This window comes from Aspergillus oryzae, chromosome 6 (assembly GCF_000184455.2).
Source record: "Aspergillus oryzae RIB40 DNA, chromosome 6".
Classification (NCBI taxonomy): domain Eukaryota; kingdom Fungi; phylum Ascomycota; class Eurotiomycetes; order Eurotiales; family Aspergillaceae; genus Aspergillus; species Aspergillus oryzae.
Genome location: NC_036440.1, coordinates 1437290 through 1463108, shown reverse-complemented (window position 1 = coordinate 1463108; position 25819 = coordinate 1437290). Strand labels below are relative to the sequence as shown.

The 25819-nt window shown below is 48.9% G+C and overlaps 8 protein-coding genes and 1 non-coding gene across 9 annotated transcripts; 7 read left to right on the top strand and 2 right to left on the bottom strand.

The window, feature by feature from the left end:
- Positions 1-426: 426 nt before the first annotated feature.
- Positions 427-2259, top strand: AO090020000141 (uncharacterized protein; the record flags this gene model as incomplete). The annotated part of the gene is made up of 5 exons (XM_001824451.1): positions 427-625; positions 684-1091; positions 1144-1531; positions 1579-2033; positions 2084-2259. The coding sequence occupies 5 exons, from the start codon at positions 427-429 to the stop codon at positions 2257-2259; spliced, it is 1626 nt and encodes a 541-aa protein (XP_001824503.1).
- Positions 2260-3275: 1016 nt separating this feature from the next.
- AO090020000142 (EGFR-like transmembrane domain-containing protein) lies at positions 3276-4172 on the top strand (the record flags this gene model as incomplete). The annotated part of the gene is made up of 1 exon (XM_001824452.3): positions 3276-4172. One exon carries the CDS (start codon positions 3276-3278, stop codon positions 4170-4172), a length of 897 nt encoding a protein of 298 aa, XP_001824504.1.
- A 733-nt stretch (positions 4173-4905) lies between these two features.
- Positions 4906-6974, bottom strand: AO090020000143 (putative pH signal transduction protein PalI; the record flags this gene model as incomplete). The annotated part of the gene is made up of 3 exons (XM_001824453.3): positions 4906-5407; positions 5468-6728; positions 6785-6974. 3 exons carry the CDS (start codon positions 6972-6974, stop codon positions 4906-4908), a joined length of 1953 nt encoding a protein of 650 aa, XP_001824505.1.
- A 2597-nt stretch (positions 6975-9571) lies between these two features.
- AO090020000144 (glycoside hydrolase family 55 protein) lies at positions 9572-13148 on the top strand (the record flags this gene model as incomplete). The annotated part of the gene is made up of 7 exons (XM_023238139.1): positions 9572-9646; positions 10420-10520; positions 10796-10905; positions 10973-11391; positions 11444-11809; positions 11861-12334; positions 12396-13148. 7 exons carry the CDS (start codon positions 9572-9574, stop codon positions 13146-13148), a joined length of 2298 nt encoding a protein of 765 aa, XP_023092716.1.
- Positions 13149-14376: 1228 nt separating this feature from the next.
- Positions 14377-16581, top strand: AO090020000145 (DUF3433 domain-containing protein; the record flags this gene model as incomplete). The annotated part of the gene is made up of 1 exon (XM_001824455.3): positions 14377-16581. The coding sequence occupies one exon, from the start codon at positions 14377-14379 to the stop codon at positions 16579-16581; it is 2205 nt and encodes a 734-aa protein (XP_001824507.3).
- Positions 16582-19516: 2935 nt separating this feature from the next.
- On the top strand, positions 19517-20101 carry AO090020000146 (uncharacterized protein; the record flags this gene model as incomplete). Its single annotated transcript, XM_001824456.3, has 1 exon — positions 19517-20101. The coding sequence occupies one exon, from the start codon at positions 19517-19519 to the stop codon at positions 20099-20101; it is 585 nt and encodes a 194-aa protein (XP_001824508.1).
- A 537-nt stretch (positions 20102-20638) lies between these two features.
- AO090020000147 (uncharacterized protein) lies at positions 20639-21526 on the bottom strand (the record flags this gene model as incomplete). The annotated part of the gene is made up of 4 exons (XM_023238138.1): positions 20639-21118; positions 21167-21330; positions 21402-21460; positions 21519-21526. 4 exons carry the CDS (start codon positions 21524-21526, stop codon positions 20639-20641), a joined length of 711 nt encoding a protein of 236 aa, XP_023092717.1.
- A 1620-nt stretch (positions 21527-23146) lies between these two features.
- Positions 23147-24101, top strand: AO090020000148 (acylglycerol lipase; the record flags this gene model as incomplete). The annotated part of the gene is made up of 2 exons (XM_001824458.3): positions 23147-23221; positions 23280-24101. 2 exons carry the CDS (start codon positions 23147-23149, stop codon positions 24099-24101), a joined length of 897 nt encoding a protein of 298 aa, XP_001824510.1.
- A 440-nt stretch (positions 24102-24541) lies between these two features.
- On the top strand, positions 24542-24613 carry AO090020t00001. The gene has a single exon. It is a non-coding gene; the product is annotated as a tRNA-Glu (tRNA).
- The last annotated feature ends 1206 nt before the right edge of the window (positions 24614-25819 follow it).

The window sequence follows — 25819 nt, the reverse complement described above, 5'->3', positions numbered from 1 at the left end:
TCCTGGAGTTGCCACCAGTAAGCGACCCGAGGATCTCCACCCAAAGGCCCCATAACCCTAAGACGAGCCACCACTAAGCATAACTCTAACCCTATAGTACAAGGCTTTTATTGCAGAGCGGACCTTTCCCCGTGTCGCATCCCGTTAGCCGTCCTCGCCATGCAACACGGAACCACATGCTCCCCCATTTTTTTCCTTGATCATGCTTCCATAACTTGTACCAACTGCTTCTTCGACGTGCATTGATGCGGGGAGCAGTGCGGATCTTTCACCGTGTTGAAAGAAGGAGCACGAGCCAAAATCTGGGGTTAACAGGCACTATGCCTGTGTTATGTGGGTAGAGTAGTTTATATACGGATCACTACCCCGTGGGGATGAACCAGATTCTCCAGCAAGGCCTTATCGACCTCTCTTTTATCTGTTATCATGGGTACCGAATCAGTCCTTGAAAGCAAGCCCTCGGTGGAAAACCGGGAGGCGGTTGACGATGCGAGCTCCAACCACAACGTCGAACGGCAGCAGGTTCTGTCCGTTGGGCTCAACGATGCTCTCACCAAGGAGCGCATGTCGCCATGGTCATGGGCAATGTTCCGTTTGTATGGTCTTGTTGCTTTAACTACCCTAAGTAAGTGATTCTCCATACCCCTCTCGCACGACTTTCCATCCAATTGCTGACAACGTAGACTGTTGCATGAACGGATTTGACGGTACCCTCATGTCCTCCATTAATGCTATGCCCACTTTCCATGAGCACTTCGGCACCCGCATGCAAGGTAGTGGCACTGGTATACTCTTCTCCATTTATGCCATAGGCAATCTGGCGGGCGCGCTGGTTGCTGCACCCGCTGCAGATACCTTTGGCCGGCGCTTTGGCATGTTCATCGGCTCACTGATCATCATTGTGGGAACGATACTGGAAGCCTCCGCGCCTAAGGTCGCCCAGTTCATTGGTGGCCGGTTTTTGATCGGAATGGGCATCAGTATATCGAACACTTCAGCACCGATTTACTTAGTGGAGGTTGCTCTTCCCCAGTGGCGTGGAATCTTTGGAGGGTTGTATAACGTCGTGGGATATTATATAGGGGCATTATGTACGACCTCATATTGATCACATTCCATTCATCGCTGACGATTTCTCCGCAGCCTGCACGTGGATTGCTTATGGAACTGGGTTCATGGATACCAACTGGTCATGGAGACTCCCGGTTGTCATTCAGGCTGCTCCTTCGGTCGTCGTCTTGGCGGTGGCCTTTTTCATGCCCGAGAGTCCTCGGTGGCTCTTTGCCAACAATAAACCTGAGGAAGCCCGGCAGATGCTGATTAAGTACCATGGTAATAATAATCCGGAATCTGCGCTTGTTGCCCATGAATGCCGCGAAATCGAGGAAGGTATTCGCTTCGAGGTTGAAACAGGGGGCCGGCGATGGTGGGACTACAAAGTCTTGTTCTCATCCCGAGACATGCTATATCGCCTCTGGCTCCTCTTCCTCGTCTGCGTCTTTTCGCAATTCATTGGCGGATCAGTCATTACGTGAGTACCCCCGACCTTGACCAGACAAGCAGTGCTAAACCAAGCAGATACTTCATGCCGGTCATGCTGGAGAACGCCGGAATCACTAGCTCAACCCAGCAGCTGCTTCTTAATGCTCTTAACACGGTATTCTCCTTTATTGGTGGTCTCTTTGGCAGCTGCTTCGTCGACCGCTGGGGCCGCCGTACTCTGTTCCTTTACGGTACCTTTATCACGGGGTTAATCTATATCCCCATCAATGTTATTTCCTCTTATGATGCGGACAGCCTCACAACCAGCATGGGGTATGGGTTCATCGCTTGTATATTCCTCTACGGTATCGTCTTCTCCTTCAGCTGGACCCCACTGCAGGCACTCTATCCCGCAGAGATCCTCCCCAGCCGCGTCCGAGCCAAGGGGATGGCTTTCCAGAACGTGGTGTACGGTGGCTCCAACTTCATCAATATGTACGCTACCCCGACGGGGATGGACAACATTGGTTGGCGGATGTACATTATCTTCCGTAAGTATTATTTCCAATATGCTGACGAGAAGACTGGCTAACCCGGGCAGTGGTCTTGCATTTCCTGGAATACATCTTCATGTTCTTTACTCTTCCGGAAACCAAGGGCCGCACTATCGAAGAGCTGGAAGAGCTTTTCCTCGAAAGGAATCCCGTCAAGGCATCTTTGAAAAAGAGAGAGGTGGTCGTCCGTGAGGGCATGGGCGTCAAAGAGGTTGGCGAATAGGCTAGGCTATTAGGCGACCGAATAACTCTCCCCCTGTACCTGTTGATGTCTATACTTGGTCGCGTTATCCCGATAGTGTTGTATACTCTCAAGGGCTCCGTATGTCGTCGTCGAAATCGGCGTTAGGATAATCTCACATTTCATTTTTGGTTGACATGTCAAAAGATCACAATTGAAAAAAAGAGTCCACGCAAACCTGCAATTAAACTCAGGCATACCTGAGCCTCCTATTACGAAGTCACTGCAAGGCCAAGGGGCTGAGGCAACTGGCACGTCGATCTCCAGACCCTTCAACTCGTACCTTACTCCTGAAGGACGGCGCGATCCACTTTCAATTCCAGAAGTGGAAGATGATTGCTCTACCGCCGAGTTAATTTATCGACGGAGTGTCTGGTCACCTCGTATTCCCCGGTGACTCGCCAATGGTATTTGGACAAAACCCACCGAGCGACTCCATCCCCACCCGAGATATTGGTCATATTCCTCGAGACATTTTACTCGGTGCCATTCCACATGTCAGGTTGCAACGGATTACTCAATTTTTTCATCCCCGACCATGGGAACATGACAGGACTAGTCGAAGGCTTCGCAGAGTCTATGTCTCCTAATTAGTTCATGGTATGACTGAACAACCACGGTCGAGGGTAAACGAGTGAGTAACGTGGGGTCCAACCTCAAATCTCATGTAGATCCGACTATCCAGAAAGGGCAATTATCGTCCTGAATACGATCTCGCATGTCCATCTAGGAATGGTTTCCATGAGTGCCAATGCTGAACCCGACTTGAGGATCGTTCGTAATAAAAAGTTTGATTGCTCTGCTGTCTTTGTTGGCTTGTTCTCCTCCTCATTTCCTCTTTTTTCATTGCATACTTCTATGTTTCTACACTTCTATACTCTATCTATCAACTATCAAACCAGCCAAGAATACAATCTCCAACAGTCCCAGAGAACAGAATAACCAGAATAATCAGAAAACAACACCATCAACCCAAACCGACGACAGGAGAAAACAAAATGAAATCCCTCCCCCTCCTAACCACCCTCCTCCTAACCCTAACCACCACCCCAACAACCCAAGCATGGACCTTCACCTGGCGCAACGCCTCCAACTCCCCCTTCATAGAACGCAGCACATCGCCGGCCCCCTGCACGAAAATCGACCAAGCAGAAGGCCAAGAATTCGTCTTCGAGCCCAATAACAGCCCTTACTCGTTCTACATCTGGTCCAACGACAACTGCTCCGGGTCCTATAGCGGGTTCACGCCGCCGTCGCGATGGGGCAAGAAGGCTTCGACGGATTTGCGCTCGTATATGGTTAATTATGGGGGGAACGATGGGCCGTCGACGACTGCTGTGTCTTCTTCTACTTCTACTTCTACTAGTTCTGCGTCTTCGACGGGGACGGCCACGGGGACTGCTACTGGGGGTAGTAGTACCAGCACTACTACTGCTTCTGCATCAGCGACTGCGACGTCCTCACCTGGTGATTCCTCCAGTTCATCATCGGGGATATCCGGCGGGGCAGTAGCGGGGATAGTAATCGGCGTGGTAGCAGGTATAGCGGTAGTGGGCGGAGCGTTCTGGCTCGGTCGACGACAGCGCAGTGGATCTGGGGGAAAGCCTCCCGGCAACGCAGGACAGGGATTCGGGTCTGCGTCGGGATTGGGTCCTGGAGCGGGATATGTGCAGCCTGGGACGCCGATTGGGGGCTCCGATGCGGGTGGTTATATGGGGGCAGAGGTGGCCAAGGGACCTCTACCGTACATGTATGAGAATCATCCGATGAGTCCGGTTCCTGCGTATCAGCCGCCGGTGGGACAGCAGTTTGCGGAGTTGCCGGGGGAGAGTGTGCGCGTGGAGATGAGTGATACCTCCAGGGTGAATGAGTTGGAGGGCAGTGGGAAGCGGTGATTTAGGGGGATCATTTTGTATTATATATACTCTTGGGCTTTTTTTTTCTGTGTTGGTTTGGCATTTTGTATAAATACCCCGGTGGTTTGCATTGTTGGTATATTAGTCTTATCTATGTGAATATTTCTTCTGGTGATTCAAGATACTACTTGGTATAGTTCTTACATTGATACTGGGTGCTGTAACAAGGTCTTGAGAATAGATAAATAGCATTCCTAGTCATAGGCTATCAAAGATAACTAATGAGAATAACTAGGTATTCCCCACGTGTACAAAGGGAATCATAAGACTGAAATACTTCCTATACTGCATTATCATCCATGGAGCCTGTCCGATAGTAGAAAAGAAATGTCGAAAAGGTTAAAGATCGTGAGCGAGACCAGGCTCCCCTATCACAATAGTATGATACAAGCATCTCCCGATCCATGGGGCCATATCGCAACTCTGTACATGGGACCACCAGGCGCGCTTCGCTGCGTATCTGTGACTCTAGATCACGGTAAACATTGCGATGCCACGCTGTTTTATGTGCAATGCTGTCAAATAAATTGAAAGAAAAAAAAATAAAAGTGGTAAAGAGAAAGAAACGAAGAGGGCTGAGGGCCCAGAAGAGCCCATCACTGATGAACGCCAAACTCCCGTGCCAGCTGTGCTGTAGACCTGCAGAACCAGAATACTGACCACGTGAATAAAGTCCAAACTTGAACAAGTAAGATGACGCTAGTGATTATGTTCAGGGTATAGGGTATCGTGAGGCTTCTCGGGGTATCGACATGGGCGGCATCCGACCTCCTACCCCACCAGCAGCACCACCTCGGCGCATACCCGCTCGCAGATCAAAGTCGGGGTTATTCTCCAGCAAGACATTTTGCCTCTGTTGCGCCGGAAGTGGAGGCGGCTGCCAGCGCGGGTTGATAGGCCGCTCTGAAATTGAGGTAAAATGGCTTATATCGCTAGTAGTGGGTGAGCTGGGTCCTTCAGCCAAATCTTCCGTCAGTTTCGGCTCACCAGAACTACCCGGCGTCAATGCAGAGGGCAACCGTGGGTTGCCCACGGCAGGCTCATTACGATTAGCAAAACGAGGATCGGCATCTTCGAAGTAACCCGCCGACTCAGAACCAGCATGGTGCGGAGTTCGAGCAGTCTCCGCCGACCGGTAGGCATGGACGGGTGAGGGTGAATGTCCGGGGCGACGCTCAGCCTGCTCCCAGGCAGCGCGGGGAGGAACATATGATCTGCTCGGGGTTAGCTATGAACAAGATATAGTACGGATCAAAAGCTCGTTCTGGTCTTACGGTGTCCGGCTATAAAGGCTCGAGGGGCTGACAGGCTCCGGCTGGCCATCTGCTGACAGGGCATGTGGCTGCTGGCCTAGCAAAACCTCCTGAGGAACCGGCTCTGCCGAACCTGTTCGCCTAGGCTGCGGTGTCATCTCAATCGCCTGGCCTATCGGGCTGCCATCCGGTGGCGACACAGCCATTCCAATCGGTCCAGGAGACGGCTGGCGCATTGAGTCGGGTGGAGCATCATAGTCGTACCTCTCCTCCTCTGGTGGCGGCATTGGTCGCGGTCCAGGGTTGGGCCCGTAGCCAAACGGTGCCGGTCCTCGGTATCCTCCTCGGCCCCCTCGCATTGAGCCCATGGGACTACCTCTACCACCGGGCGGGGGGCCTCTGGGTCCACCATAAGGGCCTCCACGGCCGTAGCCTCCGCGAGCCGGATAAGCACCCCGTCCACGCGGGACGAAGCCCGGTGGGGCTGGTCCTCTCCGCGATCCCATACTGCCATCTGAGTATTGATTGCGCAATCGGGGATCACCTGGGCCAGGTCGCATGCGAGGGCCGGGTCCGTAGGGACCAGATGGTGGAAGCGGGTTTCCAAATTCGTCCCGGGAAGGGTTGTATGGCGGGCCGTTGTCGCGCATTTGAGTAGGATACGAAGGGTCTGGTAATGGAAAATCATTGGGCGGTGTTCGCGAATTCAGCGGGGTGCGGTCATCATCACTCTCATGTGTTGTCGTCCGGAATGTCGCAAACGTGGGGCCGGTGTCAGATCCGGGAGGTGATCCAGTCACGAAAGGCTCCTTTGCCTCCCCGTTCAGCGGCTTCGGATTGTTTAGTCCTGCGGCTGCCGCGGCAGCATTCTGGCGGTTATAGTAGTTTTCACCACTCATCTCGGCATTCTCAGCAATGCGCCTCTTTCGTGCCTTGCGACTTACGAGGGTTCGGCGCATCGCGCAAGTAACCACACCGCAGCTGACGAGGAGAATAGTTGCGCCGAGTACAATCCAGCCACCCCACCCCAAATGAGGAACGAACAACAAGATATCCACGAGGAACGCAAGCAGGGAGACGAGAAGCGTTGGAAGGAGCAGGATCAACAAGACGAGTAGGTAGCGGGGCGAATGCGACGGAGCATGGAAGTGAGCTGCGGCAGCCATACAGAGGCAGATGAGGGTCAGAAATGCTGCGACCGGATGAACAATTAGAATAGACGAAAGCGATCTTCGTGTGCTAGAAGGGAGGTTGAAGTCATCGCCAGTGTCCGAGAGGTCATCTGTCCATAGTTTAGCACTGGAAGGTTAAGTCTTGCTGGCGGACCACCGGACGCACCATTAGTGTAGCCGAGATGAATATTGGTGCATTGACCAGCTTTACAATAGCCAAAAACTCCATAGTCGACATTTTCAAACGTTGCCAACGGGATTCCTTTGACGATGGGGGTGGAGATAACGGATAAGAGCAAGAGAACAAAAGCGATCAGGAGCAGGATGGTGAGGGGAGTTGCGGGTTTGAGAAGCATGGCGGAGGGGCAGAGTTGCCTAGCGATAGACAACCCGTCGAGGAACTTGAGTTAAAAATGAATGACGAAGACAAGATCGCGATGAATCAAGTAACAATAACTATAGCAACCACTAAGCAGGTGACAGCGACACACGCAGTCAATGGTGGAAATGAGAGTTCACAGCATTGGTCGAAACATTGCTGTAGGATCTCCTGAATTGGGGGCTTGAGGGAGAGTGAGCGCTTGAGTCCCGTGAGAGAACTAGTCCAGTAGTACGATTGGATGTATGGTACTCCGTAAGCTAGAGGAGATGGCAAATGGATCAACGTTGAAATTCACAGACGAAAGATATCTCGTACGAACAATCTATTTGGGCTTGAGGGAGAAAGGAAATGCAAAAAGAAAGAATGCGACGGTAAAGGGCAGAGGGGAATTGGAGGACAAGGATAGTGAACGAATGAATGGATGGAGTGGAGAGTGTGAGAGAGAGAATTAATTGATCGAGACAAAGCGGGTGGGAAAGCGACTCCATGCTTGCCTTAGGTGTCCAAGCCCCCATGACGGCATCGCCACGAAAACTATAACTACTTCTCCTCATACTTCAATGGTCAACCTCCCTTACCCTGTATCTTAAACGATATCGCACTTCGAATTTCCTTACTCTTCTATCTGTGAGTACATGCCTTTCCTACTTCTCTAGCACATAGTTTCTAAAAGTATTTCATCTTTTCTACTCGAGTCAGACTCCTCGTGGTGGCTGTGTCTCCGTCCGCTTAGCTTCCCGTCAATGCGACGGTTCCCCCTCAAATGCCCTTCTGATTCGCCCAACCAGCAATGGCACTCGGTTGGATCCTCTCACGAGAGACTTGCGAGTAACTCTATGAGCCTACGGAGTGCATACTACCTGAGTACATTTCACAATGTGGGCTTCAAATAATACAGTGTTCTTTCCACAGATCATGGTTCATAGCATATACATACACAGGTACTACTAAACTTGTGAAAAGGCAGATCATCAACATGTTTGATTGTGTCTGGTCTGATTGAAGTTCTACCCGAATGAAACAAACAAGTGTTGCAAGATACACGCTAAGGCTATCGGTCCCGCAGAAGCGTTTTACACATCGTTCCAATCTGTCGCTCTAAGTTTATCGCTGTTGTGATCAGGGGTGGACCACCCATATTTAGCGCATCCTTGCGCCCCAAGTCGGAAAATTTATTAAAGGACACTTTTCTACCCACTTCACTGAGCCTATCGTCGACCATTTAAGGTAATTTGGGCACGATCTGGCTCTCGACCATGGTGGACCACACGGGATGAACGTGCCCAGAACAGGTTCACGACGAATCGAACAAAGTACTTTGCGTGTACCCTAGCGAGCTTTTAAGATAGCACGCACGCGTCTTTGGCTAGGGATTTTCAGGTACAAAGTACTTTTACGTACCACAGTGGAGGCGGCCTCGATGTTGTCTCCACTCTTTCAATGACTCCAGAGCCCACCCGTCTACTCCGTAGTCGACAAGTAGTCCAGGTTGGTAATCTGATTGATTTTGCGATACTCTAGAAAGGAGTATTTCCTAATCAGCATCGGATTTACAAGCTCTTAGCATACCACAGCTTTCGCGACATTTCCTTCGAAAATTATGTTGGAAGAATAAGGGGGAGGGAGGGGATAAAGAAGTGCAATCCTCGCTAACAACTGCGCGCTTCGCTTACTTCGGAGCCGAACCACTATCAGCCTGTAACACTCTGTTATATAATTCTAGTGGGCAAGGATCAATCACTTCAAATCAACTGGTGGGCTACCCCCGTCTGTCTTTTGAGACCCCGTCGATATAGCATTAATCTCGTAAGGCCTTTACTACTTGATATGTTGCCTCGTCAAAAGCTTACCGGGTACTTAATTATTTGACATCTAGACATCGACTATCTTTCTCGCTACGCTAATTGGCTGTCAGCCTCTATGCAGGGTGAGTGGGAGGGATCACTCGTCTGATAACCTTAATACATCCCCGAACAACCTCCGTTGATATATCTTGAGGTACCTTACTTGATTTTCGTGCTCAGGCCACATTACTCGAGTCCCAAGGTATCCGGGTTGATTCCACGCGTGCATTGAGTTCCGCGAGAGTTTGATAGACATCGCAGAGCAGTACCAATGGTGGCCTAATCCCGATCTAGACAATAAATCGCGAACATACTTCATGACTTCATTACGGCTTCGACAGTATGCTTGGAAGTCGGCAAGGTTCTAGATCGCAGAGCTTTCCTTAGCATTGGAATCGCACGCAATATTTTCAGTAATTTTTTTTTTCTTTTTTTTTTTTTTGGATTACTCTATTATATTATATTTTATTTTGTCCTTGCCTCTGTCAGGGGTTTAGCCAATTTGACATTATCGAAGATTGTCAAGACAGGGATGAAGTTTATTTTGTTGTCTTGGCCTTCAGTAGAACCACTGAAGCCGCTATGGTCTTGCTTGTCGTAACAAACAGAAATTGAACCAGACACCGTGTCAACAATCGGGACATTCTGAGCTGAAGACATGGAAGAGATCGAAAGATTAAAAAAGAAAAAAAAGAAAAGAAGAAAAAAAAAAAAACAAAAAACAAGTATGTCGCACGTGGAGCATCTTCGTCATACTGCTTTGCAATTGAGGTCTCCCTTGTTTACATGTCCCCATCTTCCGGTATGTTTGTTGGCGGCAAGGAATCACGATGGCAAACCCTTGTCTTGACCATGAGTCTCGCCCACAAGCCCTACTATGGATGGAATATTTCCCGTGGCTCGATTCACGCTATTCTATTAATTCTTAGGGTTCGATTTGTCCTGGAAATTGGGTGTTGCTACCCTGATCGGACATAGTCCGGAGTATAAATTGTGAACTTGACATGTACAGAGCGTCAGAAGGCGAACAAGCTAACTCAAGTCTTCCGGATTCCATTGAATCACGATAAAGTTAAATCAATTATTCGGCAAGAGGCGCCGACATACGAATCAGGACCCAGTCCCTGCAGGTCGAAGAATTCCATTCATTTGGTGCGTCGCGATGGTGATAACTATGTACTGTCACGTTGATCACCGAGTTCAAGTATGCACGGCAAATCCGACGGTAACAATAGAATACATAAATACTAAAAAGCAGTGGAAGCTCTGAATGACCCTTGATGAGTCTCTCCCTGCTTATCTTGAGACTCTTCGTGCGCCGTCAGGGCCAACTTTCTTTTCTAGATTCCTAGTTTGGCACCCACAGTTCGAGTGGCCCCTGTGCTAACACGGGGATATATACGGCCAGGAGCTGCAGTTGCTGACCTGGGTGGAGGGTCTATTTCATTTCTCGCCCTTCTTTCTCTTCCTTCTCTTTTGAGTCTTTTCTTTTGTATAGTTTCTTTGAAGAAGCATTGCATAATGGTGTTTTCCTCTGTATTTCGAACATTTGCCTTATGCCTTCTTATCGCACAGGTCTGGGCAGGCGGAATTCAGGACTTGGTCAATGCATTGATGAAGCCTGTGGAAGATAGTGTTTCCCATTTACCGCCGCTAGACTGGGTTCCTCATCCAAAGTAAGTTTAGTATATCGCCTGCTGTGCTATCTCAAGGTTTTAACCAGTAATTATGATAGGGGGATACCGTTCCCTACTAAGAACGAAACTGCCGAACCTTGGAGACATCTTAACACTGCTCCTGTGGCTCCTGTGGCTCCTGCGGCTCCTGCGGCTCCTGCGACTCCCTCGGCTCATGCGCCCCTCGCCAGTGCTTCGAGCTGCTCATCTAATAATGGGTCATCTGGCTATTGGTATGAAAAGATTGAGCATAACGACCAATCGTCGTTCTTGAGCTCGGAGTATAAAGACAGCTACAAGGTTTTCCGCAACGTTGTAAGTGATTATAAAGCAGACAACACAGGAAACCAAGATTCGGCACCTGCCATTCAGAGAGCTATTGAAGGTATGCCCTACGTACCCGGGATATATTTTGGTTGAGGACAATTGCTGAGGGTGAAATGTACTGACAGCGGGGGCATCAAACGGGCCTTCTCGGAACTCCAAATCTATGGGCACGACGGGACAACCGGCCGTAGTTTATCTACCAGGAGGAACATATCTTTTACAAACCTCTCTGCAACTCTTCACTGGAACGGTGTTGGTCGGTGACCCGTCAAACCCGCCCGTCCTGAAGGCCGCTTCTGGGTATTCTCTGGACCACATTGTATACGCCAAGGATCCTAATCACGAAGGAACGAACAATTTCTACATTGGCATTAAGAATATCGTCCTGGACTCTACCGGGGTCGATTCGGCTAAGTCCTTGTCACTCCTTGACTGGACTGTGAGCCAGGCAACACAACTCGCCAATGTCGCGTTCCATATGCCAACTGGCAGCAAACATACTGGCTTGACGACGCAGTATGACTATAACAGTAACATCATTGTGGTAAGGCCCAGTTGCAGACTGACTATCAACATATGGTCCTGACAGCACGCAGAATGACCTCTCGTTCAGTGGCGGTGGTGTAGGGATGAAGCTGAGCGGGCAGCAATGGGTTTTCAAGAATCTTACCTTCACTGGGACGACTATCGGGGTAGTTGCAGGAGCCACCGACATTGTCTTCTTAGGATGCCAATTCCAACAGGGGGCGATAGGCATTAATGCGAGTGAGACATCGGGCTCCTTGACCGTGATCGATTCTAGCGCGTCGGGCCTAGATACCTTCATCACCTCGGGTGACTCAGGTGGTGCAGGGAACGCAATCGTTTTGGAGAATGTTCAGAGTTCGGGGGTCACTGTTAGTCTGGGAGGCAAAGCTGTGCTCACAGGAGGCGTATCAGACACTTGGGTCCATGGAACCATGGTAAGCCGAATTTGCCTATAGAAAGGATCAACTTCTAACGGGTCCCGACAGTACAATTCAGGAAGCACCAACAAAGAGCGTGTTGACGGGAAGATTGTCGTAACCAACCGGGCTTCGTCTCTGCTCTCTGGAAATAAGTACTACACGGTTTCGCCGCCGACTTACCAGGAATACCGATCAAACAAGGTTCTGAATATCAAATCTGTATCCTCCAGCCCTGTCTATGGTGATGGTCAGACGGATGACACGGCAAACATCAACAAAATTCTTTCTGAGAACAAAGATTGCAAAGTGATATACTTCCCTGCTGGTACCTATATTGTTACGGACACAATCTTTGTCCCTAGTGGTACGCGAATCATTGGGGATGCCTTTGCTTCGACTATCAGCGCGGTCGGTAATAATTTCAAAGACGAGGCTTTTGTTCGCGTTATGATCCGCGTGGGGTACCCAGGAGACATGGGAGTGGCCCAGATCAGTGACATGGTTCTTACGGTGGGAGATATTTTGCCAGGCTGTCAATTAGTGAGTTTACCGCTATATCCAAACCCATGCCCTCGGTACTAACAGGGTCCTCAATCATCAGATGGAGGTCAACATTGCTGGAAAGAACCAAGGAGACGTCGGATTCTGGAATGTGCATTTCCGTATCGGTGGTGGAGTAGGCAGTAGGGTACACAGTGATTGTACCAGCTCGCCTGACAGCTGTAAAGCCGCTTACGGACTACTCCATCTGACGGGTACCTCATCTGCTTACATCGAGAACATGTGGGGATGGACGGCAGATCACGATCTCGATGGATCCAGTACACAGACCATATCCACTGGCAGGGGTCTTTTGGTCGAAGCTGTTGCCGCCACATGGCTCATCGGTACCGGATTTGAACACCACACTCTCTATCAGTATAACTTCGAGCACGCACACAACGTCCTGGCCACCATGCAGCAGAGCGAAACACCGTACTGGCAGGGTGTAGGAAGCACGCTGGCACCGGCTCCGTGGGGCAACCACCTAAGTGCAAGTGATCCGGACTTTTCATGGTGCGCTGGGGATGATGCGACTTGCCGTATGGCGTTATTCGAGCGGATTAATGGTGCATCAAACCTCTTCCTTTATGGAGGTTGCAACTGGGCATTCTTTAACAACAATGGTGGTTGCAACGGCAAATGTCAAAAGAACGCCGTCCAGATTATTGAATCATCTGCGCTGTACTTGTACGGCACGAATACCAAGAGCACGGCAAATATGATCCTGGAGGGCTCGACGACGATCGCAACGGAAGATGATAACGCTGGTGGTTGGGGCGGAGTAATTGCGGCTTTCTTGTACAAAACGTGAGGGAGCCTATGAGGAATCACAAGGGGGAAAAGCATATATATACAGGTGGTATCATTCTGGTTAATGATAATCCAACCAGTCTTTATATAGATAGATTGTCACATACGGCGGCTGCGTGCACACTTGACATATCCTTGCATCTCATCATGTCCTTGCATTTATGCTAATCTACACATTTTCTATGGGCGCATGGTTTTGAAAAGTTATCCTTGGATCTTTGATCAGAGGAGAAGAAAGACGAAAAGAAAGTTATAAATCCATTTCGGTGTCAAATACCAACCAGTGATATACCTGTCTCTCACTGTCTCTTGCCAGTAGTGATCAGCCTGTTGGGGCAAATAAATCACATGTGGTGTCTGTGCCCTACAAGCCTTGTTCACTGGTTCGGGCCGCATACTAAGTACCTGAACCTCCTCCCCGAACTAACTTCCCGTCCTCTGTTCCATGGCTCTTCTCATGCCAACACACTCATGCAAGGTGTAATGTCTTGCCCAACCATATTGCTTTTCATCCCTCCCTGACAGTTTCTCAACACCAATAGTATGTAGCCATGTTGGACACAAAATTCTAATCAGATCGATCGAGTTTCAGCGACCGGTGGCTGGGACCTGAGGTGGCTGGGCGTCTCCCGACCAACCAGCCCGACTCAACCCAACCACCTCACTATGGACAGCAGCGATGTCCGTCGCTTGACAACCTCGGGCCACTTCGCCCTTGCGTCTTGACTGATTTTATCGACACTTAATATCTCACTCAGAGGTTCAATACCTGCGTCTTGGGGAATGCCCATCGCATATTATTCGCTGCAAGTGAGCCGTGCACATACATTCCTCCGTTGTCTTGAGCCGTCATGCTTGCTTCGGGGTCCGGGAATGTAAGTCTGAGGACCGTCAGCTGTAAGTACAATTTATGGAATTTACGTTACCTATCTCATCGACCGACCGACAGATTGACCGAAACTTCTGTGTGCTAATTCCTCGTAGCAAATAGGCCGCAAGTACTGCGTTCTGAGGATCAACAATCGGTTGCCGCTTCGGACGACTATTATTCTTTTTCAGATCGCACTTCCAATTCGAGGTCTCCGAGCAACGGCAGCCACGCTACTGTCGTGAGGTATGCGACGCCGATGTCCCACCCTGTGTCTCACACTTCATCCCCCGCCATCTCGAGAACGCATCTAGGCCCGCCCATGGTTGGGTCAACCTCCCGCCTAGACCAGCCAGTGAAGATGCCAAACGATAACAAGAATGCGCCATCGCCCGCTGCGAGTACCGTGCGCTCCGTGCAAGACAGAGAAGTTCACATGAGCCCAATGACGGAGAGCACCAGTCGCCAGGTCCCTAGTGACAGCTATGCGGGACCTCCTCCCACACCCGGCATGGATGACGTTCCATACATCCGATTTGCTATTAACCAACTTACTCGTGAAGAAGATTCTCGTAGCTTGCGAAGACCAAGCTCAGTTGCAAGCGAGGATTATCCGGCTGAGCGTCTCATTTGGGACGAAGGATTGGGGTATTTCATCCGCTCCCCTGAAGCGAATAACACACCTCCCGCACAGCAGCCTCTGTTGCAGCACCCCTCACCAGAGCCAGTCGATAGGTCCCTTCAGGGATCAGTGGAACCGGAAGCCTTTGTCGCAGTCGAGCCTCCAAAAGATAGTTTGCTCTATCCACGTCTGGACTACGTGCCGTGCGTGTTACGGCCATGGGCTCTTACTGCGGTCATCCTCTGCTCTTTGCTCATGATTGCTGGGATTGTCTTCTGTAACATATGGTCTCAGGGGCATCAGGGCTTCTGGGATTATGGAGGCCAAGGCGGTGGGCGGTACTTCGTTGTTCAATTCCTCCCACAAATTTTGGCTGTCATTATCACAATTTGGACTTTCGTTATCCAAGCTGCAGTGTATCGTACAATGCCGTTTGCGATTATGGCCTCGGAAAGAAAGCTAGGTCATGTTTTGCATCGCCTACCAATTCTATCGCAGAACTTTCTAGTTCCAGACTTTTCGCAGTTTCGACATGGAGAACCGTTGGTTGGGCTCTCCTTGGTCTTAATCTGGCTTTCGAATATGATCTCGTTGCCACTGCTGAGTTGCTTCTTCCAAGCAAAGTGGTTCATCATCGATGGGCGAGGGACATGGCGTTGGACTGCTGTGCAGGATGTTGGCTGGACACTGGTAGCTATGTACGGACTGCTGACCGTTGCATTAGTCTTTCTGGTGTTTCGCTTTGTTCGTACCCGGTCGGGACTAATGTGGGATCCGGTGAGCCTGGCTGATCTGGTCTCGATCATTCAGCGTTCCAATATCTTGCGGGATTTTGAGCAGTCCGAAATATTGCCCGATGTAGGCGATTCACTCAACCCCAGAGTCCTTCGGCTGGGCTATTGGCAATTATCCAACCGGGAAGCGACCTTTTACGGTATCGGTGAGGTTGCAGCGCCGCTGGGAAACCCGTCTCTCCACCTCAGCGAAAAGAGCCGCGAGAAGCAGCCATACGGTTTATCCAGGGTTTCCTACGATCTAGAGCAGCGGATCGGAGAAGGCAAGTACGGCTTCGATGAGCACAAGTATTCCCCATCTGTTCGTTACCGGTGGGCTCCATGGTTCCTTCGAGACACCTTTATTGTCGCATGGACAGTTACCATCGGCGCGCTTTTTATCGCTTTCGTGCTTGTCAGCTTTATCCATGACGCTATTAAAGGCGGATTCCCACCACGGCTGCCCACACTCCCGTCGCCTAAGTCCTTTTCCTCCTCCAACTTCTTGTACAGCTTCATCCCAGCACTCATCGGGAACGTCCTTTTCCTCGCGTGGCAGCCTATTGATGTGTATTTCCGTGCCCTGCAGCCATTTGTCTCGCTCTCCTTACCGGAGGGTGCAACGGCCGACCAAAGCTTGCTCCTGTCTTATCCATCATGCTTCCCCTTCCATGTGACCGTACTGGCTATCCTCAACAAACACTATAAGGTGGCCTGGATCTCCTTCATGAGCGTTGCCTCGGCCGCTATTCCCATTTTAGCTGGTGGTGTCTTTATCGCACTCAACTACCCTTCACAAAGCGAAATCCGCATTGCCGCCCTCATGCCAGCATTCTACGCTATGGTTGCGTTTTGCGCATTATATACAGTGTCGTTTTTGTGTATTTGGCCCGGTCGTCGCCGCTACCTGCCCCATGATATTAGCACGCTCGCCGATCAGATAAGCTTCCTCTACCAGAGCCCTCTACTCTCGGATAAAATACTTCGTGAGCCTCGGAGCAAAGCTGATCTTGTTACGCGACTAGTCGTGGCACCTCCTGGAGACAGGGACCATCCTATGTATGGCTTTGGAATCTATGTGGGACGTGACGGCAAAGAACATCTTGGCATTGATCGCTTTCATCGGCCGGGTCGAGCAGACATGCTGATTACAACGGGGTCAATGCAATGATAACCGACATTCTTGGGGCCTGTTTCCCTTGGCGCAACTCCTTGTGTCTTGGAGAGCTGTCCACTCTGTTGGCAGACTGCATGGTGCATTCGACTTGGTTTTCTTGGCGTATGGTTCAATGATTTTATGATTGTATGATTCGATATGGGTGATATGAATTTTTCGGTTTACGTTTGACATGACGGAGGAAGGTAATGATTGGTAATGAGATATGCTGATGATTTATTGTTGATTCCCTCTTGTGCTTTGAGATTCCCAAAAGAATTTTCCATGTGTCCATAGCTCGAAGATAATAGTCCTTTACTTTTTGAACATGTTTAGATACATAAACAGAGTGATGTCATTTGATTATCTCGCCGATAAGATAGCCAGAGGTTCCTGACTCATCCACCACGTGAGCGATCAGCCAAGCCACTTTGGGTCGAGACTCTTCTTTGTCCAAAGAACACGATCCAATGACTCCTTATGTCAGTATTTCTAGGCTCCAGCTTACTTTATAATAAGCATCGCTCGATTATCAATACACCTTGTTAATTAGAGTCTCGATGAGCGACCTCGCTGAGGAATTTCAAGTTGCGTGTTGTACATACTACTGGATCTATGCATCGAATCCATAATTACTAAAGCCTAATCTCACTTATCGCTTTCTTGATATCCACACATGATCAAAATTACCCTGTGCTGTCATCATGGTTTACCGTGGAAAGCCTAGCACGGGCTGTCAAAATTGTCGATCTAGACATATTAAGGTATGCAGTGTGTGCGCATAGTATCTGGGACTGGCATCGTACTAATTGCTGCAGTGCGACGAAACTCGTCCTCACTGTAGGGCCTGTGTCCGGACTGGCCGGACATGTCCCGGATATCCGCACCCGCTCGATGTTATGCTAAGAGATCGAACGGCCTTCCAACGCAAGAAAAGTAATATCTCTAAGACCAAGGCAGTTAGTACCACAAAATGCAAAGAGGGTTCGAAAGAGCTGTCTCCTACATTGACTGCGTCTGAGACGACTGCGTCGCCTTCCCCTGCATCCACTACATCATCCTTGAGCTCTCCCGAGGTGGTTAATACGCCCGTCTCCGTAAACGTTGTGGGAGCTCTAAGCCCTAATGTTCCAAGCAGTTTGTGCCTGCCTTGGGAGAGTACAGTTACCTCTTTGTTCTTCAATTCCTATCTTTATCAGCCGAGGGACCCTCTCATTCGGATCGGATTTATGGAGCTTTTGCCCGATCGATACTTCAATGCTCGGCCTGGAACTCCTTTGTATCTGGGTACACTAGCTGTGTCATTGTTCTCTGTCTCTGCCTGGACAGGGAATCGCTCATTCCTCCGCTTAGCAGAGCAGTTCTTCGTGAGAGCTTTGTCAAAGACAAGAGTAGCCTTACAGGGTAACCTTGGTGAAAATGTGTTCGAGACTATAATGGCAGTTCTTTTACTTTCTGTCTATGAGGTGAGTCTGAAGAGCTTCGATGCTTATCTGATGCTTAGGGTTAATGATGATACTAGGAATTTTCTGCTGTTAAGGAGCACAGAATTGCAACAAAAACTCATCTGCAAGGGGCGATTGCCTTGGTCAACAGCGGGTACATGCCACAGAGTGAGGACACTAATTCTCAAATAGTAACAAATTCAATCCAGTGTCAAATTGTTGGTTATGAACTCTGAAAGTCACTGGTACTGTTGCTGATAGTCTGTTCTAGATTAAAGCCTCCACGGGACCGGCTTATCCGACCATCGAAATGCCAGACGTGTGGCCCATGGCAGCACCAATACCTCAGTCTGCATCCTCACAGCTAACAGCGGCCGCAACTGAATTAGTAAATCTTAGGCAGGTGTGGGATAAGTTCGCATCGCAACCAGAGTTATACGGCGCAGATGAAATCAATCGCATCTATTCCTTAGCTATGGTTCTCGACAGCAAACTTCGTGCCTGGACGTGGGCTCTTCCCAAACATTGGGCCCCAGTGCCGGCAACCATGATACCCCGGTCTGTTCGAGACGCAGGTATGTTCAAAAACAGGTGCGATTGTTACACAGAGATGTGGATTGGGAGCACATGGAATACCTATCGGGAATCTCGGATTGTTGTCCAAAACATCATCCTCAACTGTCTCCGTCTGCTCCCGAACCTTGGTACTCCGGACAGGGTTGAAGCAGTGGTATCTACTATCAGAGAAATGGCCACCGATATCTGCGCTGCAGTTCCCTTCTTCCTAGGCAGCCAGACAATGTCTGTTCATCTGGACCCCTCCAAGGTTGAGTATCCCGAAGCTGAGGAGCGCCGGGTGACTTTGGCCCATCAACAGACGGCCCCCCTTCTTGGTGGCTGGTTAATTCGGTCTGAACTTGAGTATCTTTGCTCGCCTGACCTGTGTTTGTCTGACGAACAGCAGACTTGGGTTAAGAGCCAGATGCACAGAATATGGCGAATCTACACATTTGAATCCCGGGTTATATGATCATTATCTATGGGCTTTGGCGTTGGATACTAGTATATACTGGGTGGCTATGCACAGCACATAATCTTTCTTTCTCTTATTCATATTAAACGAGGTGACCGCTGAGCGCCTTGACCTGCCGCATTTGGGGTATGCTACGGTTTTGTATCATAGCCACCAAATGGCAATGCACATACTACGATAGTTAGAGACAGCTCTGGTTTGTCTACAAGGCATTATGGACCAGATGACTCAAAAAGTGTTTCCAGACGCTTCCAGCAGCCAAAATATACCTGCCTAAGGCATAAGTCACATGACTAGTGCAATCTCACGAACTCCGCATTTTAGCTTCAGATCTCCGCTCCATCCGCCTCGATTTCCCCTCGCAGAGCTCACTTGAACCTAAGCACACTAAGACCACAATTCCTACCAATCGGCATCTCTACTGTCACCAGCGCAAAGAACTATCTTTCTACTATCATTTTACAACAACAAGATGTTCTCCTTCTTCCGCCGGGGCCCTCCCCAAACCCCTGAAATCCCATCAGACCAAGCACCCTCACAACAAACAACAACACAAACTAGCCAATCTCCACCACAACCCCAAAACCAAAGACCCGAATCCGAACCTGAACTGAAATTCATCAACCCCCAAACAAAATACAAACTTCTACTCGGCGGCCTCACCATTTTCGCCTTCTCGCTGTGGAGCACCCGCCGCGCCTTAAACAGACGCTATCTCGCCTCCGTCCCACCTTTCTATACCTCCTCTCTCTACCATAAGCCCGACGTCAGCGGCGGTGCGGAAGCCTTTGAGGCGCTGAATCTGGCGACGCTGAATGTGCTTTCCTTGGGCATGGCGGGCACTGGGGGTATCCTGTGTGCGCTGGATATCAACGGGGTTGATGATATGAGGAGGTTTGTGAGGAGGGGATTCTATGGTGATGGTGGAGATGTGACGAAGGTGGATAAGGAGCTGGAAGATGAGGTTGAAGCTTGGGTGGGAAGTGTGCTGGGGGAGAAGTTTGGGGTGGAGCTGAAGAAGGAAAAGGAGAGGGAGAGGAATGAGAACAAGGCTTGAGATAGTAGTCAATTGAGGATCTGTCAGATTACTCTCATGGGAAATTCGATTGGAATGAGATGGGATGCCATAAGATGATATTATGGCCTGATTGGCGTTGAGGTGTATATGACGATTGTCGTGCATATATGGAACTGAAATACCCCACTTTTGTATTATATGTTTGTATCAAAATTTAATAATGATTGACTGAGGTCAATTTGACGGTGTTTTGGGGGTGATGGTACTCTACGTATCCGCCGTTAGGGTCTAATTTCTAGAAGCCCTATACTGAATGCTTTCGGAACTTAGTTTCTACAATTCAACCGTAACAATCCCTTTAACGTAACCCAATGAATAGTAATTCGTTCATAGACCGTAGGTTCGCGCCTCACAGCCCTCTCAGAGCTGAGTTTCATACTTAAACCAGCCCAGAAGGCACAGACCTTCGATACATACATCTTATCAGGATAGAACCACACTCAGACATACTAGGGTATGACCAGGTTTCATTTGCAACTATATTAATCTATGGAAAGTAAAGCAACCGTTGCACCTTCAGATATTTGTAAACACAAAGTGCTTGAAAGGTTGATTTTCTTTATCGTCGGTGTGGGCAAAAACCGTGGCTGGATCGTGTCTCTCAAGTGTATCATTGAAGTACTCAATTTGTAGCTTCTTTCCATCCATAAAGCAGGTCACCTTCTCTTCCAAGCGAACATGCCTAATATCGAGAGGTGGGGGTTCATAGTCACCCAAGTCGTGGGTCCGTATAGAGTGATGATGGTCTACTAGATTCCCCAGACTTCTGCCCTCGTTGTCATAAATCCAGGGGACGACTTTGCACCCGCTTCCTATATGTTTCTTTTTATACTTTTTGTCGACTGTTTCAAGCATAATCATGATCTTTGGTGGTTTATCCTTGCCGGCGTAAAGGATATCATCATCGGCGTAATGGTCCTGGGTGGTAGTCTTTCGAACACCGTAGATGTCGTTTTCCCAATGAATCAGGAGAGGGTATTTCTGCCCCAGCAGTAACTACAGACAGGTTAGCAACATGGTACGGATAGGTATCGGGTCTGCTACCCTTGAAACTTTGGCTGCGCCTTCTTCATAGGCATTTGTATCGTTGGCAATGGCTTGAAAGGTCTTATAGACGCCAGTCAATTCAACGGCGGCATGTGGGTAGTTCACGATCGGATAGCGAGTCCGGTCTGGTTGGTAGTGATTTGTAACTCCAAGTTCCGGATCTGTATGTCTCGTCAGTTAGCAGCTAGGTGAAACAGTCAGCAGACGCCTTAAGATAGTATATAAAACTTACAACGTTGAAAATCCGGTCCTACTCTACAAACGACCTGACAGGAGCCTTTACTACCTGGGCTACGAATGGATCCAGATAAGATGACTCCAATATGAGCAGAGCACTGCAGAAGTTCACCTCGCCATAGGGCGCGATTATATCCCCTCGGGTGATTCTGACACTAAGGTTATTTCATTTGGGCTCGACGATGTTCGTGTTACCACCAAGGAAACTGGAGAGAATGCCTTTTCACCAGATGAGTTTCAATTTCCGTCAACAATAAAATGATGAAGGTTACGGCTGGGCCACTTGGTGGGGACGTTCGTGTCTACCAGAAGGTATACGAATTCTATATATATGTCTCGGTCTCTATTTTTGTCTCGAGCGTACCTTTCTTTTTCGCCATCAAGTCTAATGAGCTGGCAGTCGGGGGAGCTAAGCCTCGTACCGATACCGGCTGCATTAATGTTCTGCAATAAGGGAGGTTGAGTAGGGGTCATCGACAAGTTCTGTCAATTCCTATAGTTACATGTGTGACGATCCCTAGTGAGCTACTCATTCGATCCGAGTTTTTATATACAAACCATGCATAGCGCCGGAAGTTATCCCTCGATCTCGGCATAGTCGAATAATAGACCTTGCTAACATAGCCAGCTACTCTCTGCAAGGTGGCTATCCTTTCTAGGATATGTCAACTCTGGGAATGTTTCTATAATTCTATCCCATCTCAGCCCTTATATCCTCCGCTCTAGCTACCGGGATGGAATAGCCAATGAAGCAAGCCCGAATACATCTAACATTACTATCTTCAACTCAAACCTAGTTGTGTATCCACCTTTCCCTTTTAACGTCTCCCATTATCGAAGTTGCGTCGGTCTTGATAGGATTAGGGCTGTAGGCGGCGTAGGGTTTAGAACACGCCCCCTCCCTATGCTGATCCACGAAAGCCCTGACTCCGACCATGGCGGGGGTAAATTCATCAAGACGAGCACAGCGCCTAATCTACACTTAAGACGGTGGTACTAGAGCTTGTATAGGTCTACTTCTTTTCTCCATTGTTGTTTTTGTACTTCATGCCTTTTTTTTTTCCCCTCGTGAGAGCGTTGGAATACATGTTTTTCTAAACTAGGGTAACTTAGAAAATCCTTCAGTATTATATAAAAGGGTCATTTAACATGAATTTAAAGCCCATATATCTATGAGCCCGTCACAAGGAGTCTCCGAAATCTACGGATATCGTATATTAAACGAGCAATTAGTGGCGCCATCATGAGGTTTGCTATGTGGGAAGCTGCGAGGTTAAAGATGATAAGAAAAGGCTCCAGGGTTGATTGTTCGGTTGTCTATGGAATTATCCAAAGGAGAGATCAAGGGATCTCATGTATATGAGAACGTATGTACAAAGAAGCTTGGTTCTTATGGTCTATGAAGGTATATGCTGGAGAGCACGAGTGGAAGAATCGTGCCGAGGTCCAAATAAGCAGTGGTAAATACATGCCTTAACAATTCTCGGGGGGGAAGGGGTTTCAGAAAAAGGTTAATATCTTATCACTCTTATTACTAACATACCCTTATAAAAGAGCGCATACTCCGAAGAATAGGTTGACCTAACTCGCTTATACCAGTAGGAAGATTTCAGTGCAGTTGAAAAGCCAAGAGGGATCACTAATCCATCACCCGCCGATCGCGAGGAATCCAGAAACTCCATCCGTCTTCTCCCTCCGATGCCAACTTCTACATTACACCTCCGTGAAACATCATTCTCCATGGCCGACATCGACATCACCGAAACCCAGTTTAAGCTGCCCGACGGCTTGTCCGTCTACCAGAAGACATGGGCAGTGAGTTCAGAGTCTCCGCTGGCGCTATTCTTGGTATAATACTAATTCGCATGTACAGCCGAGTAGCGCTGCTCCCGTGGCCCGCCTGGTCCATTTCCATGGTTTTAGCGACCACATCAACAACACGTTTGATCTGTTTCCATCTCTAGCCCGCCGTGGGATCTTCTGTACGGGCATTGACCAGCGCGGTTGGGGCCAGTCGGTCAAAACCAAGGCCGACCGCGGGAACACGGGCCCGACCGCTGCCATCCTGGCCGATTTTGCAGCGTTCATCGAGGTCCAACTCGAAGCGAAACCGTCTGTTCCCGTTTTCGTGATGGGCCACTCAATGGGCGGCGGACTAGTTGCGACGTTAGCCTCTACGCCCAAGTATCAGGGTCTTGTTTCCCGCTTGGGGGGTATCATGCTCGAGGCACCGTTTATCGGACTCGACGCTGAGCAGGAACCAAGTATCATCACGGTCGTTCTCGGTCGGTTGGCAGGTAAACTACTGCCTCGCTTCCAGATTACCCAGCCGATGAAGGTCGAAACGATTGTGCGGGACCCCGCCGTGCAGCAATTGCTGAAGAATGATCCGTTAAACCCTTGTGTCGGTACGCTGGAGATGTTTGCGAACATGCTCGACCGTGCCGCCGATTTAACTTCTGGTAAGCTCAAGCTGAATGATGGGGTTCGGTCTGTCTATGTGGCCCATGGTACGGGGGACCAGGTCACCAGTCATGATGCGAGCAAGCGCTGGTTTGATGCGCAGACTGGCAAGGTTGCGGACCGGAAGTTCAAGTCTTATGAAGGCTGGAGTCATGTGCTTCATGCGGATCTACCAGAGAATAGGCAAGAGTTTGCCGATGACATTGCGGAATGGATTCTTGCACGAGTGTAGATTTTTTGGATGATCAAGCGGCGTCTTCGGGGTTATAGCACCTAGTAATTTGATTAAGGTTTTTATGCACATGTTTCTATCTGAATAGTGGGCCAAGCGTTGTATTTCACTATTAAGTATCCTGCAGGCGACTACTATGGACAGAGTTTAGTGTTCGATAGTGCTGCTATATATTTATGAAAGGTCTACATATATATTAATGCAAACCGCAGACATATTGGAGTGTTGGTTGGCTCAAGGCTCAAGGCTCGAAGGTACTGTACCATGTACTTATGGAACGGGTATAGACTGAGCACATATATACCTGAAAGTATGTAGCACTTCTAGTCTATCTAGGTGGGAGAGTTCATCAAGAAACTTGTTCATCCAGATGTGAAGACGAAATATCAGTATTATTTTGGTTTATTTACCAAAATAAAGATAAGAAAATTCAACAACCATCCGATGTGGTGTAATGGTTAACATCGCTGTCTCTCACACAGCAGCTCGGGGTTCGATTCCCCGCATCGGAAGCATTTCTTTTTTTTTTTTGCCTTTCGTTTTTTCGCTCCCGCATCCAGATCTCAATTGGGTAAGATATCAGCCATCTGTGGAGCCAGACATGACACAATGTTTCCCGCAGCGCTAACGGACTCTGCGTGGTATGAGTTGGGAAATGTATGATCATACATATCCTCAATGATAATGTCGCATTGGGTCCTGTTACGTAGTTCCGTATCGGTATCGTGATATAGATGATGGCAAAAGGGTGGAACTGTATAGCAGTCCTATGGATGTTGGGTGCTTATAAAACTATGGACGGATTTATTCATTCCTGAGTCCTGACCCACAAGGAGATCGCCATCTCAATAGAACCATGTAGTTGGTATATCGATCAATGTGATGGATCTAACTATTGATGCAGGCTGGCGACTAATGCATACTAAGAAGGCTGGAGCTGAAAACCGAATGAACACGTCAGGCAGCCTCATTTAGCATCTGCGATCAGCGCCTCTCCCTCTCAAAGGAGGGGCCGATTGTTTAGCAATTTCTCCAGACAACTTTTGGATTGCGACAGCGAAATATTATTATGATGATGATGGTGATGTGAGGGGAGTGGTTCATTTATGGGAGACCGCCACAGGGACAAAGAAAGGCACCATTCAACCAGCCAAACCGATCCTTCAAATGACATTTTCCGATGACGGGACCTGTCTCTATACCCATCAAGGGCGATTTTTGATCGATTCTATCCCCGATAATTCTTACGCTTGCTCTGGGCAAGTGGGCGAGGGCATTCACTACAGTGACGGCTGGGTACATGATGGAGTGCAGAAGATTATCTTACTTCCACCTGAATGGGGTCCAGGCGGCATCAGTCTTCGTTCATGGGAAGTTTCCTTTAGCAAATATGGCATCCTTGCCTTTAGCAATAGGTCAGGGGGCGTAGTAATGATTGAATTTGGTGAAGGGGGCATCGGTTCATTAGAATAATTAGTATATCCCGAATATCCAGCTGACAGAGAACTTTTGCAGTCGATGAGTGGAATCCTGTCGTGAAGAAAGACTTGGTACTGATTATCAAGCATAACTACTAGTAGTATATAGTTGCATGTCTATGAGATACCTCAATTTATTGATTAATATTATTACCGTTCGAGACTTGCGAAGATAAAACCTGACGATGAGAATATACGGTTACTTTCACCTCGTAGATATTGTCAATCCAGACTCCTATC